The 17,426-nt window shown below is 38.5% G+C and overlaps 1 protein-coding gene across 5 annotated transcripts; it reads right to left on the bottom strand.

The window, feature by feature from the left end:
- Nucleotides 1–408: 408 nt before the first annotated feature.
- LOC111343765 (uncharacterized) lies at nt 409–16,028 on the bottom strand. Of its 5 annotated transcripts, XR_015992252.1 has the most exons (5): nt 15,920–16,028; nt 12,033–13,504; nt 3,195–3,589; nt 2,709–2,788; nt 409–1,023 (listed from the first exon to the last, which is right to left on the bottom strand). XR_015992252.1 is itself a non-coding variant. In XM_022950950.2 (3 exons), the coding sequence occupies exons 2-3, from the start codon at nt 13,495–13,497 to the stop codon at nt 3,483–3,485; spliced, it is 1,572 nt and encodes a 523-aa protein (XP_022806685.2). In that variant the 5' UTR covers nt 13,498–13,504; nt 15,920–16,028; the 3' UTR covers nt 3,041–3,482. The 5 variants fall into 5 exon arrangements, 2 of the variants coding, with proteins under 2 accessions (XP_022806685.2, XP_088591421.1); XR_015992253.1 differs by lacking the exons at nt 409–1,023; nt 2,709–2,788; nt 3,195–3,589 and adding exons at nt 4,859–5,913; nt 10,553–11,600; XM_022950950.2 differs by lacking the exons at nt 409–1,023; nt 2,709–2,788 and having other exon boundaries at nt 3,041–3,589.
- Nucleotides 16,029–17,426: the final 1,398 nt, after the last annotated feature.

The raw sequence follows: 17,426 nt of genomic DNA, 5'->3' as shown, positions 1-17,426 counted from the left end.
GCACAAAAAAACTAAGTCTTTTGGCTGGAAAAGATTGACTATGGAAAAATAAAGTCTGGTCTTTGAACAAAAAATATACTTATTAAGACTTTTGGCGGGAAAAAATTGACTATGAAAAAGAAAGTCTGCTCTTTGAATAGTGTCTAATGTTGATCAAAAAATATACCAAGTCTTTTGGAGGGAAAAATCTTGCACCGCGTATATGATTTTCTCCCATTAAAAGTCAAGTATATTTTCTGTTTTAACACTAAATTCTGTCCAAATCTGCAGAAATTGTTTTCCTCTCGGCAGCCCTCCATACGCAAAATAAGTAAAAGAGAGCCTATATTTTGACTACTTACCAGGCCCTTTTAAAAGCGCAATTTTTTTGCATATCCGCACACTCAATTAAGAGAAGGAGACAATACCTGAAGTAAAGTGTTTATTTTTTTTGCAAATTTATTTACTTAATACAAGTCTTTAAATGTCGACAACTAAGCGAAAGTCGAAAACATTCGAAAGCAAATTAAAAGATTGATAATTTTACATGGCAAAAAATTAACTAAGTCTGATCACTAACATTTCTTTGAAAGTTTGTGGGTCAAAAATGTATGAATTATCTAAAGTTTGAAAAGTTGGACTAAGTCTAAAAACTGCTTAACTGTGACTAAAGATATTTGTCACGAGAACACCTTGCTAAAATAAGTTCAAATTTTGATATGGTATTTACGGAGAAAATTGTTTCAAAACCACAGAATTCGTCCTTACTATGAAAAGCTCCAAATAGCCTTGATTTTGAAAAGTAGAAGAGTTCGCTTTCTTTAGCTTAGTTTTTACATCAAAATTCTAATTGTTTCAAAGAAATTCGTTTATTTGTACGTTATTTTCTACTAGCGGCACTAAATTACTGTTACCTCTAAAGTAACTTTCCAACTGATTAATTAAGTTCTCTTTAGTTCGTTTCTCTCTCTTTCTCTCCTCCGTCTTTCTCCTCTCGTAGTTTCTGCGCGCTTATGGTCCACAGCACAAGGGCGATTAAAGGAACTGCAGAAGAAGAAAAACGAACATGTTAAAACCAACCATACGAAACTGTAGTGTTGCGTTAGTGGGGGAGTAGACTGCTTTGCAGCCATTTCCGGAGTCGTCACGGCTGCAAAGCAGTCTAGTGGGGGAGTTTATCAAGGTAGTTTTGGTTTTATCAACCGAGTTGATAATGTAAACTGGCCACTGTAAAGAGTTTTAAGCCGACGGTTTGAGTGTTACCCCTTCGTCATGATCAGATCGAGCGCTCGGAATCAACGTTACGGAGAATTTGACCCTTTACATCCTTACATCACAACGCATATTCTCCGTGCTGTTCTCCATATATTTCCCGAGTTGCTGACAAGGAGAAGTTTCAGTTAAAAATCAAGAGCTTTTTAGTCGGTGATCATTTCCTTTATTCGCGTGAAAAAGTATATCTGTGGAAAATGTATTTCTAATTGCAAAAAAAAAAAAAAAAATTTTGACAAGGTTGCAGAACAATTGAAAATTTGTAAAGATAAGGACTCTTTGGAAACGCAATAAACTTGAAATGAACGGGCTACTTTTTTAACCGTCAGCCGTTAACGTTGATGACTAACTTGTGAGCAAGAAGTGCAAAATACTGTATACCTGAACCACATTTTATAATTTGAAAGTTCAGATGTCAAAGCAAATGCCGTCACACAGTTCTCAGCATAGATTAAAAACACAAAACCCAAAAGAAATACAAAAACTCAAAATTTTGGAAAAACGAATTGATCACACGTTGTCGTTTGACTGAAGTTTTTTAAGTAGCCGTAAAACTTTGTTTCCTCGGTTTGTGAACAATTCTCCGGCCAATTTTTTGTTGTTTATCTTGGAAAACTGCTATCATTGAACGTTACTCAGGGAGGAAAAGCGAAGCTTTTGATAAAGTCACAACCGTTCTTTCCAAAGCCCGCGAATAGTCTGTCGACATTCCGATCATTCTTTGTTAGTGATAAATCTTCGTGACAGAAAGATGAAAGAAAACATATATTTGCATAAACTTCGCGTGTAATTAGTTTTCATAAATAGTTTTGTCATATTGGGCTCTACATGGATATTAATATAGACCACTTTCTTAAATGGCTGCCGTATAAATATTCTTTTGTTTAAATTTAAATTAGCCCGACTGGCCTCGCTTGAGATAATGTATTCTTTTGAATTTTGTACTGGAGAAGGGCTAAATTAAATTTAAGGCTAATTTAAACAAAAGAATATTAAACCGGCAGCCATTTATGAAAGTGGTCTATGTTTTAAGCAATTCATATAAGACCTTCTTTCCATGATGTGATTTATTCAATACAGATAACCTTCTGGCGATGTGAAACGAATTTTCTAAACGAAATACCTCTTGAAAAACCTTTGGTAAGATTTCCCCACAACCCTATATTTCATGGTGCATTTCTTAGATATAGAAAACGATGGGCGAAAACAGACTACGGGGCTGTGCTGGAATCTTTACACCGGCCATTTGCTGAAATTGTTAATTTTTCATCCTCCTGACTCTTAAAACACTCAGAGTTGTTGAAGACGCTGGCTTGATGGTTTCTTATACGAGATACTTTCAACTGACCGACAAAAGCTGCCTTGTGACGTTTCTGTTATTAAAACTTATCAACTTAAACTAACGTGGGTTAGTCAGCCACGTGTACACTACGCGAGCCTATTTCGAACGCACTCACCTCGGCGTCACAGTTTATTTTCGTTTCCTTTTCATCCGTTTCTTATGCTTTTTATGGATACTTCCATCGACGAAGGGTATCTGTAAGGTTAAAATAAAAAGACAACGTTAGAACTCGACATAATAAAGAGCAAATCATAACCCTCCTCTCGCTTAAACATTTCTCATGTTCTCTAATCTAATACAAAATTTCATTTAAAATTTCAGCAAGACTTCAGTCTTCATCTGTTATGCAAGTTTCAACTCATGTCCATGTTTAACAAGCTGCAGGCGGACTGTGGCATGTTACAGTCAATGGTTAAATGTGCACTAAAACTGTTCTCTGCGTATTTTCTACGGTTCCGCCGGGTTAAGCGGGGAGATACGAGTGTGTCATCAGTGCTTGTGGAGAGCTTCTTCGAAACGTTTCCTCCATTGACTTAGAAATCTCCTAACTTCATTGAGTGAACCGTATGAGAACTTTAAAATCGAACGTGTACACCCTTACCGTATGCTCTGTTTTTCATGTCAGTCCGGCAGACGGTAGAAAGCACAAACGGCCCCACAGCCACTTTTAAATGCTAGACTTGATAAGCTGACGAGTTTCCTTGGACTTTTTACCTCACAAGTGATACAGTTCAGACCACGAGGAACCGTAAAATGAAAATGAGTGGAAAAAGTTTCCGCACGTGCAAATTCATCCTTGCAAATATTAACAACTTTGAAAACGAGGTTGGCGTAAGTTTGCGAAGCGAGGCTGAGCTTCCTGAAGTTAAACTAAAACTTGCTAAGGCTATCATTGATAGTTTTTCATGTGACTAACTGCCAGGTTTGTGAAAACATCCAAGGACCAGCTGACGCACACAACAAAGCCAAATTTGTTGAGAGTGGTTTGTACAGAGGCTGAGCAAAGAAGAGAAAAAATCACTTTCAAGATGAAAACTTTGCGATATTGCAGAAATGTAAAAAGTACTCAAAAGTACTTTAGGAAAGGAGGAAGCAAATGTAACCTATGTGAACAATAGAGTTAGCTCTACCGTTCTTTAGATATCTTAGTTTATTTTATTACCTAATTAATTATCTTAGTTTATTTTATTACCTAATTATCTTAGTTTATTTTATTACTTAGTTTATTTTATTACCCAATTATCCTTCTTTTTTTTTGTTTCTTTTTGCTTTTTGCATTAGTATCTATTTCTCGCATTTTACCACTACGCTGTTATACTATACCAGTTCTTCATGTTAAGCATTTATTTTTAGTATATTTATCATGAGTAATAATACTTTACTAGTTACTGGAAACCATCGTTACCACATTATGTATTCTTTTCTAGGAAGTATATTATATTAAGTAATTTATATTCTCGTTATATTAATATATAGTATCTGTATGCTTTTAGTTAACTGTAGACGTAGAATTTTATATATTCGAATGTATTTAGTACGAGTAGCTGGCTCATTGTACATCTCGAATAGAAATAAATTTATCTATCTCTATCTAAGCAGTAATTTTATCGCTTCCCGCCGTATTATTTGCAAGCTAAGAATGATGGAACAGAAAAAAAAAAAAAAAAAAACGGATACAAAAGGAAGTAAGGTAAAAAAATGCCATTTTGCAAACAAACTTCAGTGAACGAGCTGCAGCTTACATAAACTTACATAGACTGGGGGGGGGGGTGAGGGGGAAGAACGGTTACGATCGATCGACTTGCAAAGCAACACTAGAGGAACGGCAAGGTATTTTCGCCCCCGTGCGTCACTTTGAATGATCATTATCGCTTTTCTGGGAAACTCCTCTTACGTAGAAGCCCAATCTACGAGTTGAACCAAAAAGGTGCTTGTCATATTTAGCTGGCAGCATCCGTAGGCAACATGAAGCGAATCCTGTGTTCCGATTGGCTACCCAATACCCGCCTCGCTCGGGATTTTCCGATCTGATCGCACGCAAGAAAAATAATAGCGAGGAGTGGAATTACAAAGTTTGTAACTTTAAGACAATGTCGGCAATAGAAATGGAAAAAACAGCAGAAGACAACAACAACAAAAAAAAAAGTGCGGTTTAAGAGGGCCAGGGCGAGCATGAGGTGCAGAGGTTTTAACATATATGCTTTAATTAACAGAATATTTCTAAGGACTTAATTTGAAAAACTAAAAAAAATAATACATAATACATAAAGTATTAAGATTTTAATTTTTCAATGATGTATTTATAACTAAAACACCATATAAAAACATTTCAATTCCCAACAAACTAAACTGATGTATTAGAATACAAAGTTCAAATGCCTCATAACTACAACACCAGGTTTACCCATAATATAACACTACTTAAATTCACTGCCAATTTCTTCCCAAAAACTTCTAAACTGAAAAACTAACATCCCCTTAAATGTTTCAGAGTTTTTTTTTTAAGCGATTAAACTTTGAACTACTACTAATAATTTTAACAGCAACTATCAGGGCTCGACACTAACTTTTCAACTTACTAGCCAAGTGGCTGATGACATCTTAGATTTTACGACAATTTCAGTTTATTTTCTAACCAAACTGGCTAGTGGAAATCGAAAACCAGTAGCCAAAACCGAATTTCTACTAGTCTGTGGCTAGTAGGCTACCGTTAGTGTTGAGCCCTGAACTATTATTCTAAATCGAAAGCAATCAACAATTGGAAGTAAAAGCTATGATCATAAATGTAACAAACAGTCCAATCCACCTTAACAAGTTCTGAGTATGGAGAGGTTCTTAATTGAAGGTGATTTGTAAAATCCAGGCACATTATTTATTACCTTCCCACTGATAATATATGTACATAATTTTGAGTTAATAAGGTAAAGTGGCCACCATGAAGAGTCTCAAAGCTGATATTTTGAATGCGGTTAGCCCCTCATCAGAGCAAATGACAAAGGGCTATTGCTCAAAACATCAGCTTTGAAACTCTTTATGATGGCCAATTCACATTGTAAACTCAGTTGATAAAACCAAAATTATCTTGTTATACTCCCCCACTGTCACAGCACCACTTTCTTAAGAAACTTTCTCCCTTTTATTCTCTTGATAACATATGTACTCCATGTGGGAGACCTTCTCTATTAATCCTTTGACCCTTAAGAGTGACGAGCATCTAATTTCTCTTTAAGATATCACTCCCAAACACCTTAGGGTCACAAGAATAAAAGAAGTGATCACCAACTAATGAAACAAATTCTCCTTGTCACCAACTTAGGAACCTGTGCTGTATTCGATTTACGTTTACATTAATTCAGCCTCGCTTCCGTTCATGATTCGATGTATAATCACTTCCGGTAATGGCGACGACACATGTTAGAAAATATTAAAAGTTCTGTGTTGAAATCCAAGAATATATCTCCGTTTCTCGTGCCATCCGAACACCACATGGTGTCGGGAGTGAACAAGAAGATATAAACTGTGTCCAGAACGGATATTTAGCGATCAGTGATCAGGAATTACGCGGAAATATGGCTACGAATCTTCCACCACCGAAAGCTCTTTGTCTATCGGGAAATGCAAGTGAGAATTTCAAGTTGTTCAAGCAGCAGTACGAATTATATGTGAACGCCATTGGATTATCTACTGCCAGTAAGGAAAGGAGAAGTGCTATACTGCTAAATCTCGCAGGTGAGGAGGCGCTGAAAATCTACAATGGCTTCACATGGGCTCCAGCTGTAGGTGACCCCGAAGGGGAGGAACATGTACCAGCAGAGGACAAACTGGATCCGGAATTAATTCTGGAGAAATTCCAGAGGTTCTGCACGCCGAAAACAAACGTTACTTATGAACGTTACAAGTTTCACAGGTATACGCAATCAGAAGGTGAGAGTTTCGATAATTTCTTATCACAAATTAACACTCTCGTGTCTACGTGTGCCTACGGTGAACTAAAGGACGATTTTGTCAGAGATAAGATCGTATTGGGTATAAATAGTGATAAGGTCAGAGCACGGCTGTTGAGAGATGGTGAACTGACTTTAGAAAAAGCGATAAATGAGTGTAGAGCAGAAGAATGTTCTGGAAGGTGGGCTCAGGATATAAAAGGAGAGACTTCTAAAGTGCAGGCAGTTCAACATAGGCGGAAAGGAGGCCCTCGTGACAAGGGACCACGTAGTAACGGGCAGCAAAGAAGTGCATCAAATTGCTCCCAGGCATCGAATAGCCGGTCATGCCGGTGGTGTGGAAAGGAGGTGCACCCCAGAGAAAGATGCCCTGCAAAAGACAGTAAATGTAACAAGTGCAAACGCCCAGGACATTGGGGCAAGGTCTGCAGGAGTAGCAAAGGAAAAGGGTCTGTACAAGAGGTAGCAGAAGTGCAGTCTGACTCAGATGAGTACTACTTCTTAGGAAGCATCAGTGATGAAAGTTACTCTATTGAGAGTATCAACAACAGGAAACGCAGGAGTGCATGGTTTACGGAAGTCCAGGTGTCAGGTCAGAGCCTGAAATTTGCTGTTGATACTGGAGCAGATGTGACAGTCATTCCCAAAGCTGTGTATGATACACAGTTTTCACACTTCATTTTGCAGAAGCCTGACAGGCCTCTTAGTGGCCCAGATCAAAGCAACCTTTCAACTCTTGGATTCTTTACTGCAGAACTAAAGAAAGGTGATCAGACAATCACAGAGGATATATATGTGTTCCCCAAAGGCTCTCTATTGCTAGGTAGAGACGCTTGTGCAGATCTAGGTGTCGTTAAGTTCATTGGAAAAGTTACGTCAGATCCTATCCAGTCAGCGGAGTTCGGATCAATGTTCAAAGGCTTAGGAAAGCTAGAAGGAGAATATAAGATTAAGATCGAGCAAAACGCAGAGCCATACAGTGTGATGACTCCCAGGAGGATATCTATTCCACTACGTCCTCTAGCCAAAGCTGAACTTGACAAGCTTATCGAGCTAGATGTTATAGAACGGTGCACAGAACCATCGGAATGGTGTTCTCCTATGGTCGTGGTGCCTAAAGGAAATGGCAAAGTGAGGATCTGTGTGGATCTCACGAAGCTTAACGAAGTAGTGAAGAGAGAAAGAATCATGCTCCCCACAGTGGATTATACAATTGCTCTGATGGGAGGTGCTAAGGTTTTCTCTAAACTGGATGCCAATGCGGGCTTCCACCAAATCTGCTTGGATGAAGATTCAAGGAAACTGACCACGTTCATCTCACCATTTGGTCGATTTCGATACAAGCGAATTCCCTTCGGTATCAAATCTGGCCCTGAGAAGTTTCAGAGTGAGATCTACCGAATACTAGGTGGTCAACAAGGTGTGGTATGTCTCATGGATGACATTGTCGTGTTCGGAAAGAACCAGGAGGAACATGACGAGAGACTCGTACAGACATTAACACGGCTGAAAGCAGCAGGTGTCACCTTGAATAAGGATAAGTGCCAATTCAGCAAAAGCCAGATTGACTTTCTAGGTCATCGGATCGGAGTTAATGGTGTGGAAAGCTCTCCAGAGAAGGTTGAGGCTATATTGAAAATGCGTGCTCCAGAGAATGTGAGTGAGGTAAGAGGTCTGATGGGTACAGTGAACCAGCTCATGAAGTTTGTACCCAACCTTGCTACTATGACACAACCTCTACGTGAACTCTTGAGCTCTCACAGTGCATGGTGCTGGGGTCCAGCACAGGAACAGGCTTTTAAAGAGATTAAACAATGCTTGACGAGCAGCCCAGTGTTGCAAATATATGATCCTTCACTGGAGACCAAGGTGTCAGCAGATGCGTCTTCATACGGACTTGGCGGAGTGCTTTTGCAAAAGCACGGTGACAGGTGGGCGCCAGTGGCGTATGCGTCTAAAAGCCTTCTGGATGTAGAGAAAAGGTACGCCCAGATTGAGAAGGAGGCCTTAGCTAGTACCTTCGCATGTGAACGATTCACAGATTACATTCTGGGAAAGGATATTATACTTGAGACTGATCATAAGCCTCTTGTACCACTGCTATCCACGAAGGAGTTGGATCAACTACCCGTACGTATTCAACGAATGAGAATGAGGCTCATGAGATACTCGTTCACACCTGTTCATGTGCCAGGAAAACTGTTGTACACTGCCGACACGCTATCTCGTTCTCCAACACCAGCCAAATCAGGTGATTCATTTCATGAGGAAGTGAACTTATATGCTCATCAAGTCATAGCTGGAATGCCTATCAGTGATAGCAAATTAGATGATATTATGATCCATCAACAGGAGGATGAAGCATGCAGGCAAATAATGAACTATGTAGCTGAAGGTTGGCCTGAAAAACATAATGTCAAGGGTTTAGTCAGCCCTTATTTTGCTCATAGAGCAGAGCTGACAGTGGTTAAAGGGCTGTTGATGATGGGACCTCGAGTCGTTATACCATCGTCTATGAAATTGGAAGTCCTGGATAAGATCCACGACGGTCACCAAGGGATTGTCAAGTGCAAGGCATTGGCCAGAAACACAGTGTGGTGGCCAAGCATGATGAAGAATATAGAGGAGTTAATTGAAAACTGTCGCAAGTGTCAGTCTAACAGGAAAAATCCTCCAGAACCTCTAGTTCCTACCATGCTCCCACAACGACCATGGCAATACATAGCCACTGATGTCTATGAACTCAATAAAAGACTGTATTTAGTAATGATTGATTACTACTCCAGATGGATAGAGGTAGCTAGTCTGAGTTCAACTGCCTCAGCAGAGGTCATAGACAGGATGAAACGTGCATTTTCCAGATTCGGAATTCCAGATCAAGTAAAATCTGACAATGCCAGCTACTATACATCAAGGGAATTTAAGATGTTCACTTTAGATTACGGGTTTCGACATGTCACTAGCAGCCCAGGTCATGCTTCAGGCAACGGTGAAGCAGAGAGAGCAGTGCAAACAGCTAAACGTCTCCTAGCTGGCTCTCAAGATCCTTATCTTGCTTTGCTACAGTATAGAGCGACACCATTGGCTAATGGTTATTCTCCAGCTGAGCTAATGATGTCAAGGAGGCTCAAAACCAAAGTGCCGGTGGCCCCGTCTCAGCTGTCCCCAAACCTTGTGCAGAATCATGCCCGACGTCAGTTTGAAGACAATCACAAAACCAAACAGAAGCTGCACTTCGACAGAAGGCATTCAGCGAGGCCTCTTGTTCCCTTAGAGAAGGGAGATGAAGTGATGGTACAAGACAGAGGACAGTCTGGAATAGTAGTGGAGAAGTGCACACCTCGTTCTTATGTGATCCATACGGACACTGGGTCATATAGAAGGAATAGAGTACAGATCAACAAGATACCACCCCCACCCCCAGCTGCAGCTACATCTCCAGCCAAACCCACACCGGTGCCAGTACCTCCATCACCTAAACTTCCTTCACCCCAAACAGCTAACACTGCAGAAGGAACTGGCACATCAAAAGTGTACACCAGATCTGGCCGTCAATCTAAGCCCTCATCTAGATTGAAGGATTATGTGCCATAAGTGAAGTTATACTTTCTGGCCAGATTTTCTCTGGTTTCTCAGACAGAAAGTCATAACTATGAACGCGTATTCTAGTGTGTGTGAGACTTAGTGCAGTGACAAATGACAATAGCTACCCAGGATGTGTTTCTTAACAAAATGACGATTACTTGAGGACATTTGATTGACGTTGTTTTAATTTTGAATTTCACGCTAGATAAGAAACAAGTATGTCTAAGTAAGCTTCTCTTTCATTATCTTAAAGGGGGAGATGTGCTGTATTCGATTTACGTTTACATTAATTCAGCCTCGCTTCCGTTCATGATTCGATGTATAATCACTTCCGGTAATGGCGACGACACATGTTAGAAAATATTAAAAGTTCTGTGTTGAAATCCAAGAATATATCTCCGTTTCTCGTGCCATCCGAACACCACAGAACCGTATAGAGAACAGTATGGAGAATATGCATACTGATGTTAGGGTGTAGCCCTTCTCATTCTCTGTGAAAAGTGTTATAATTAACAATTATTTGCCGAAGGTGAGGTGAATATAATTGAATAATCCCCGAGACGAAGTGGAGGGGATTATTCAACAATATCAACCGAACCTGAGGCAAATAATTGTTTTAGTATAATTTCAGAGCTGAACAACAGAGAAATTTCTAAAATCATAACATTTTAGTAACATTTATTAACATTTCATTTTAAAATTTTATATAAACCGCGTGGAGCGGTTTATATAGCATCATATAAGGAACCGCTTGACCAATCAGATCGCTGGAAACTCTTTGCTCAGCTCTGAAATTATACTTATCTAAATTATTATATGGCTGTCTCTCACCAGGACAGGGAACTAATGTAATGTAATGTAATCTTTACTTAATTCATGATCAATTTAACTACCAAATTCATGAACTTGATTGGCTGAAATCAATATTGAAAGTGGTCTAGATTTTCCCATCTAGACTGGCATCTAGACCGGTCTAGAAAAAAAAGGTACAAAGAATATAAAAAAATTGGCATGTAAGACACAGCCATATAATAAACATTTTATCAACCGAGCTAGGTCGGTCTGTATGGGAGAATCTTGACCTTGGTCACTGGTACAGACCTCACTGCATTTGGTCTGTACTGGTGACCTCGGTCAAGATTCTCCCATACAGACCTCCCGCTCGGTTAATAAGAACTAATTAAACAGTTTCATTTACACTTTACACTCAAACATCAGAAGCCACATTCTCCATAATCTTCTTCGTACGTTTCCTTTTGTACTGACAAAGAGAATTTGTTTCACAGTCCAAGCTGCTTACGTTGGAGATCATTTCCTTTATTCTCATAATCTCCACATATGATTCAATAGTTTAACTGTACAGAGAAATTAGATGCTGGTCATTCAGAGGGTTTTAAAAGCTCAAATGAATTCCCTCCAACCAAAATTGTAAATTACTATTTAATTAATACTTCAGTGTAGATTAGGCATACTTGGAACTGAAAATTTCAAAACAATGATGTTAGCTGGTGCATCAAATCGTTGAGTAAATTAAAGTTTTGTATTTTTTTCTAAACATTTGCCAAAATTGCATAATCGTCATTCTACTGATATGTAGACCCTTAGTTTCACAATTTCCTTGTAACAAGAAGTGTTACCATCACTGAATGAAAAAAATTAGTAACAGTAAGATATTAATTTCTCTTTTACTATCTCTTGTTAATGCACTTAAAGCAAGGTAACCACTTCAACACTGAGGGCACTCATATCATCTTTAGGCTGCATTAGACAAAGAGATCTTTTGTGTGCTTCAAGAGATGCCAACTTATCAAAAGATTTGCCACAATTGTCACACACAAAAGCATTCTGGTCTTTTTTCCTTTTCTTACATCTATGTTTTTTAAAGTAGAATTCCCATCTGTACCACTTACCGCAATCGCCGCAATGGAGGGTTTTCTTAAGGTGACAGTTTTTATGTCTTTGCAGTTGACTTATATCAGCAAAAGACTTCCTGCACTCAGAGCACTTGTGAGGTTTGCTGTTGGCGTGGACCCACATGTGTCTATTGCAGTGTCCTTTGTCCTTAAATGTCTTATCACAAAAATTGCACTTAAAGCGTTTTTCCTCCTTGTGCATTTTCCTGTGCATCCTTAAATTATTGTCATTGTGAAATATCTCACGACACTTACCACATGTGTGCATTTTCATGTGGCTTATGAGAAGAGTCTCCTTTTTAAACTGCTTGTCACAAATGAGGCACTTGATTTTCTGTTTGTCATCTTTTGGAGAAATCTGAGTCCTGACAACTTTTGGATTCGTAGAAACCTTTTTACTGTTATCCTTCTGGTTAGAGGGAGACGATGGTTGGTCAGCTGATGATTGTCCAGAAACATCTTCAGTCTCAAAGGACTTTTCAGAATACTGTCCTTTCTTTACTTTGATTTTTGGCGGTAATGAGCCATAAGAAGACTTTGGACTAACCTGATTTAAGCTGTTCCATGTGCTACAAACATCACATTTGAAATACCTCACACCAGTGCTTGACACATTTTCATGATTGGTAGCTGATACTAGGCCAGAGTTTTCATTGGCATCAGATTGATGAACAGGTTCAGTTTGTTGAATCGTAGTTTCCACACCAGCCAAGTCAACAAAAACCTTTTTACATTGAGTACAGCTGTAGCGTTTCCCACAACTTGAAATCTCATTTTTGTGCGCTGCAGCATAGTGTCTGTAGCCAGATTTTCTGCTCTTAAATTCCTTACCACAAATTGAGCATTGGTATAACTTCTCACCAGTATGTGTACTAATGTGTCCTCTCAACGTGGACCATTGAGTAAACCGTTGTTCACAGTGTGGACAACTGTAGGGTTTTTCACCAGTGTGTACTCTTAAATGAAACAAATACGCTGCTTTGGTGCGGAACTCTTTATCACAGTGGGAACATTTGTAAGGTTTCTCGCCAGTATGATGTCTCTCGTGTTCTGTAAGATGTGATTTATACAGAGTCTTGTAATCACATGAAGAACATTTGTAAGGCGCCAACCCACGGTGCCATTTTTCATGTACTTTCCATGAATTCCACCAACGAAAGCTCTTATCACACTGAGTACAAACATATGGCCTCTCGTCACTATGTACTCGAAGGTGTGTTTTTAATTTAAAAGCAGTGTAAAATCTCTTGTCACACTGCATACACTTAAAAGGTCTTTCGTTTCCATGTATTGCCTCATGTTTTTTGAGGGTCCAAGAAAATTGAAAAGTCTTGTCACACAAAGAACATGCGAAAGGCCTTATCCCAGTGTGTGTAAATAAATGTTGTTTTAGACTTGCGCGTGATGCAAAGTTCTTTCCACAGGAAGGGCATTCCAAAAGCGTTTCACTCGAAGCATTCATGGAAAACCTGTTTAAAGAAAAGAGGAGTCATTACCAAACATAATTCATATTAATTTTTTAATTCAGAATTCTTACACCAAGGATAGTAAAATGACAGATTTAGATATTAAAAAACAAAAAAAAAATTGGACACTTTAACCTCTAAGAGTGACTAACATCTGAATTCTTTCCACAATATTATCCCTAAATCAAACATTAAGGTCACGCAAAGAAAGGGAATAGTCAATATCTGGAGAAGCTCTTGATATTTAAACAAATTCTCCTCATCAGCACCTTAGAGAATGGTATGGAGAATATGCATACTGATATTAATTTAAAAGGAAATAGTCAATATCTGGAGAAGCTCTTGATCATTAAACAAATTCTCCACATCAGCACCTTAGAGAATGGTATGGAGAATGTGCATACTGATATTAAAGGAAATAGTCCATATCTGGAGAAGCTCTTGATCGTTAAACAAATTCTCTTTGTCAGCACCTTAGAGAATGGTATGGAGAATATGCATACTGATATTAGGCTGTTAAGGGTGAAAGGCAAAACAGTTTTTCCCAGAAAGGAGAACACAATGATGATAAGAAGTCATTGGAAACAAACAAACATCCAAACTGCAATAAAATTAAAACCTGAGAAGCATTAACAGTGAGACCCAGTTGCCTCATGTGAAGTGTTTTCAAGTACATTCACCTGAGGGTCCCCTATACTTTTTACGTGAAGATTGACTAGGTGATTTTTTTTTTCTCATGAGTTGCGATTTGATTTTTACTTTATTTGTGAATCGGGATTAGAAACGATAAGATCCTCTCATGTCCAGGTGAACTAATTTTTTATTTGAACTTAACTTGTGAATGAATAGCTGAACCAAACGCGATTTGTGAACCATTTTGATTTGGGTGATGAGTTCTCGGCTATTTGATTTTAAATGTATGTATTATTCTAGAACGGCTGTGCTTAGGCTATGACCAGGGCTTTGAGAGGACATGGACTTCATGCGGATCGATAAAAGTCATAAAACAGATTGCTTATGGTCTTGAACAACTAGGATAAGTCGTGAAGTCACCTTTTGTCACTTAAGACTGATCAAGACTAGAAAAAAGTAAAAATATAAATTTGCGAATGTGACTTATTATCTTCATGTGAAATTTTACAGGGTCAAATTTCGTGTGAACGTAAACTAAATTAGAATATCATCTGTGATGCATAAAAATGCCAAATATTTTTGCATGACTGAGTTTTACAAAGGGTAGAGGGGACCTTTTACATAACCAACAGTAATGACAGTTTTCACCGTCACATTATCATAAAAAAACACCATTCAACAAATAAAGTCAAGAATCATCGAGAAAAAAGAAGAGGGAATTTCCACACTCAGTCACGCAAAAATTCAGGTCTGTACGATGTTTCATGTGGAACATATTCGAAGAAATGTTTTACTCAAATTTATATGGCCCAAATATGGTGGCCGCAAGCTAACAACAACATATATGTCTTCGAGTTTTTCTTAAAAAGCCTATAGTTGTTTTCTGAAGGCTCATAAACATTTATATAATACTTATTTCTCGGCAAGCTTTCCGTATAACCCCATACTTCATTATGCATTCAATTCTTGGATAAAGGAAAGCAGAGGCAAAACAACAGATTTTCTTTAGGACCACGGCTTTGGTTTTGATTGGTATGGGGTTATACGGAAATCTTGCCCTTATTCTCATACAAGGACTGTTTAGACTGCGAAACATCAGCGGATAAGTCACTTTTCTAACGTACGTGACAGCAATCTCGACCGCCATTTCAATATCTTGTCACGCAAAAGTTTTTAACCTTGCTTTATCACAAGACGAAAAACCCTATCAAACTGAAAATATACAAAAAGAATATTCCTCAGTTGTTATAGTAACTAACTAAACTAAATTCTCAAAAGGATTGATGATTTCTTATTCTTTAAAATGTTATTACGTCACTTAAAACCCAAGGATACCCTTCGCATAAATTGTGGCAGGCATATTTTGGTAATTCGTTCCTTTCTTTCAGCTTTCTGCATAGCTTTCGTTACTTGGCACAAAAAACTAATCCTATCAACCTAAAGGTATCAAAGTTCAATCAATTCGTAGTAAGTAGTCCATCGTCAACGGATCTAACTGCATTTAAGCTTGTATCGTGTAAAAAAAAGCGACCGAACCGCATTCAAATTTGATTTTTGTTTGTATTTTTAAAGTTATCCAGACCAGGAGCACTCTTCATGCTATTGAATTTCCAAAGCCTGCAGCAAGAATGTTGTCCTTACAGAACTGTCCGCACTCTGATCTGCCTTCAGCAGTCTAGTCAGTTGATTCTATCTAATGACCCGAAACATAAACAACTTGTGACGAGAGATATTTTCTACATTTCAAATACAATAGTAAGTTATTCACGAGTTTAAATTACTTACCGTAGCTTGCTTAAATTCAAGCAATTTGTTGAAAACTACTGAATTCTCCAAATGCAAGCTTAAATCGGTCAATAGGACGCTTCGGCAACTTACGACCTGGAAGCTGGTGGTGAGGGCGGGGGGCGGGGGAGGGGGGAGGAATGAGCCCACGATCAAGCTGTACAAGTGGCTTCTGCCTCCAATTAATCATGTGGTGGTGACAATAAAATTCCGATATTAGCCCGATACAATATTTGCCCGATATTTCCCGGTGCTACATATTATTTGTTTGCCTTTTTTTTGGAGTATTACAAGAGACGACAAACACCTCACAATCATGTCAGGATGACACGTGAATAAACAAAACTTTTTCTTGCAGAAATATCTTAAACGATATGATGGGTGCATTATGAAAACTTAGAAGATTTTTTCTTTGAAGAAGGGCATGCTACCGTTTGAATCATTGAATTAAATCCAGTGGATCCGAGGATATGATTTTGTTTGGCTACTGTCTCCTATAGGAGGCGAAGCCACGAAAGTAGCTGAGATGAGTGAGTGAGTGTAACTCTAGAATTTCTAGAATTTTCTAGATATCATCTGTGAACAGATGCACTACAACATGGCATCTCTATTTGTAAAATATCAGTAGCAGATACCACCAGTTATTAGATGCTTTAGTTATTGCAACACTTTTAACATTGATTTGTAAATTTCTTTCGCTGAACCAAGTGAGGAATTCGCTCATTCAGGTTACAACTTACTCCCCTCAAACTGTCCATCAACATACAAATGTTGAGGCAGAGGTTGCAAGAGTAGCCATTAAAAAAACCATCCATGAGTGACCAACTAACAATTGATTTAAATTTTGCATCTGATTGGTTTAAGGGGCGAGGTAAATATTTGAGATTGATCTACACACAGCAAAAGCAAAGAAATCAAGGATTCTTTTAGAACTGAACTTCATTGAAATTTCTTGAAATTTCTCTAAATGTATGACTATGCTGTCTTGAGGCAAATTAGCACAACCACCCAGGAAACAAAGGATTCCATCAAGAATTCTCTATTTTCTCAGGGCTTGTACTTTTATTAGTGGTAGAGCTGGCTCTCGTATCAATATTGGTCGACTTAAACAGCACGACAAACCATCGCCATAGAATTGATGACTGTTTATGAATGACACTTTAAATCGATGCTTTAGTCGATTGACGATGAGTATTATGTCCCTTTCCACACCATTTAAACGCATCCCTACACTGAAAAACTTTCGAACAATCGTAGTTCATGTTAGAGTTTGCAAACTCGAATCGACACGTCGCAAATCCGTCGACCGTGCGAGATCCGAACTTATTGAAAGACTGGTGGATTGATTTGAAGAATTCTAGAGAGGGCCCCATAAAACTTTTGAGAAAGAAAATTTGCAAAATAGGGATTCTTTGCCATGTAAGCGGTTTAAAAGTTGCGGGAAAGCGTCGATGTCGGATTCAGACACTAGTCTCCAAAACCAGGCGCGAAGACTCTAAAATCAGAC

This window comes from Stylophora pistillata, chromosome 10 (genome assembly GCF_964205215.1).
Source record: "Stylophora pistillata chromosome 10, jaStyPist1.2, whole genome shotgun sequence".
NCBI lineage: Eukaryota > Metazoa > Cnidaria > Anthozoa > Scleractinia > Pocilloporidae > Stylophora > Stylophora pistillata.
The sequence above is the reverse complement of the archived record's forward strand: the minus strand, read 5'-3'. Positions and strand labels throughout refer to the sequence as shown.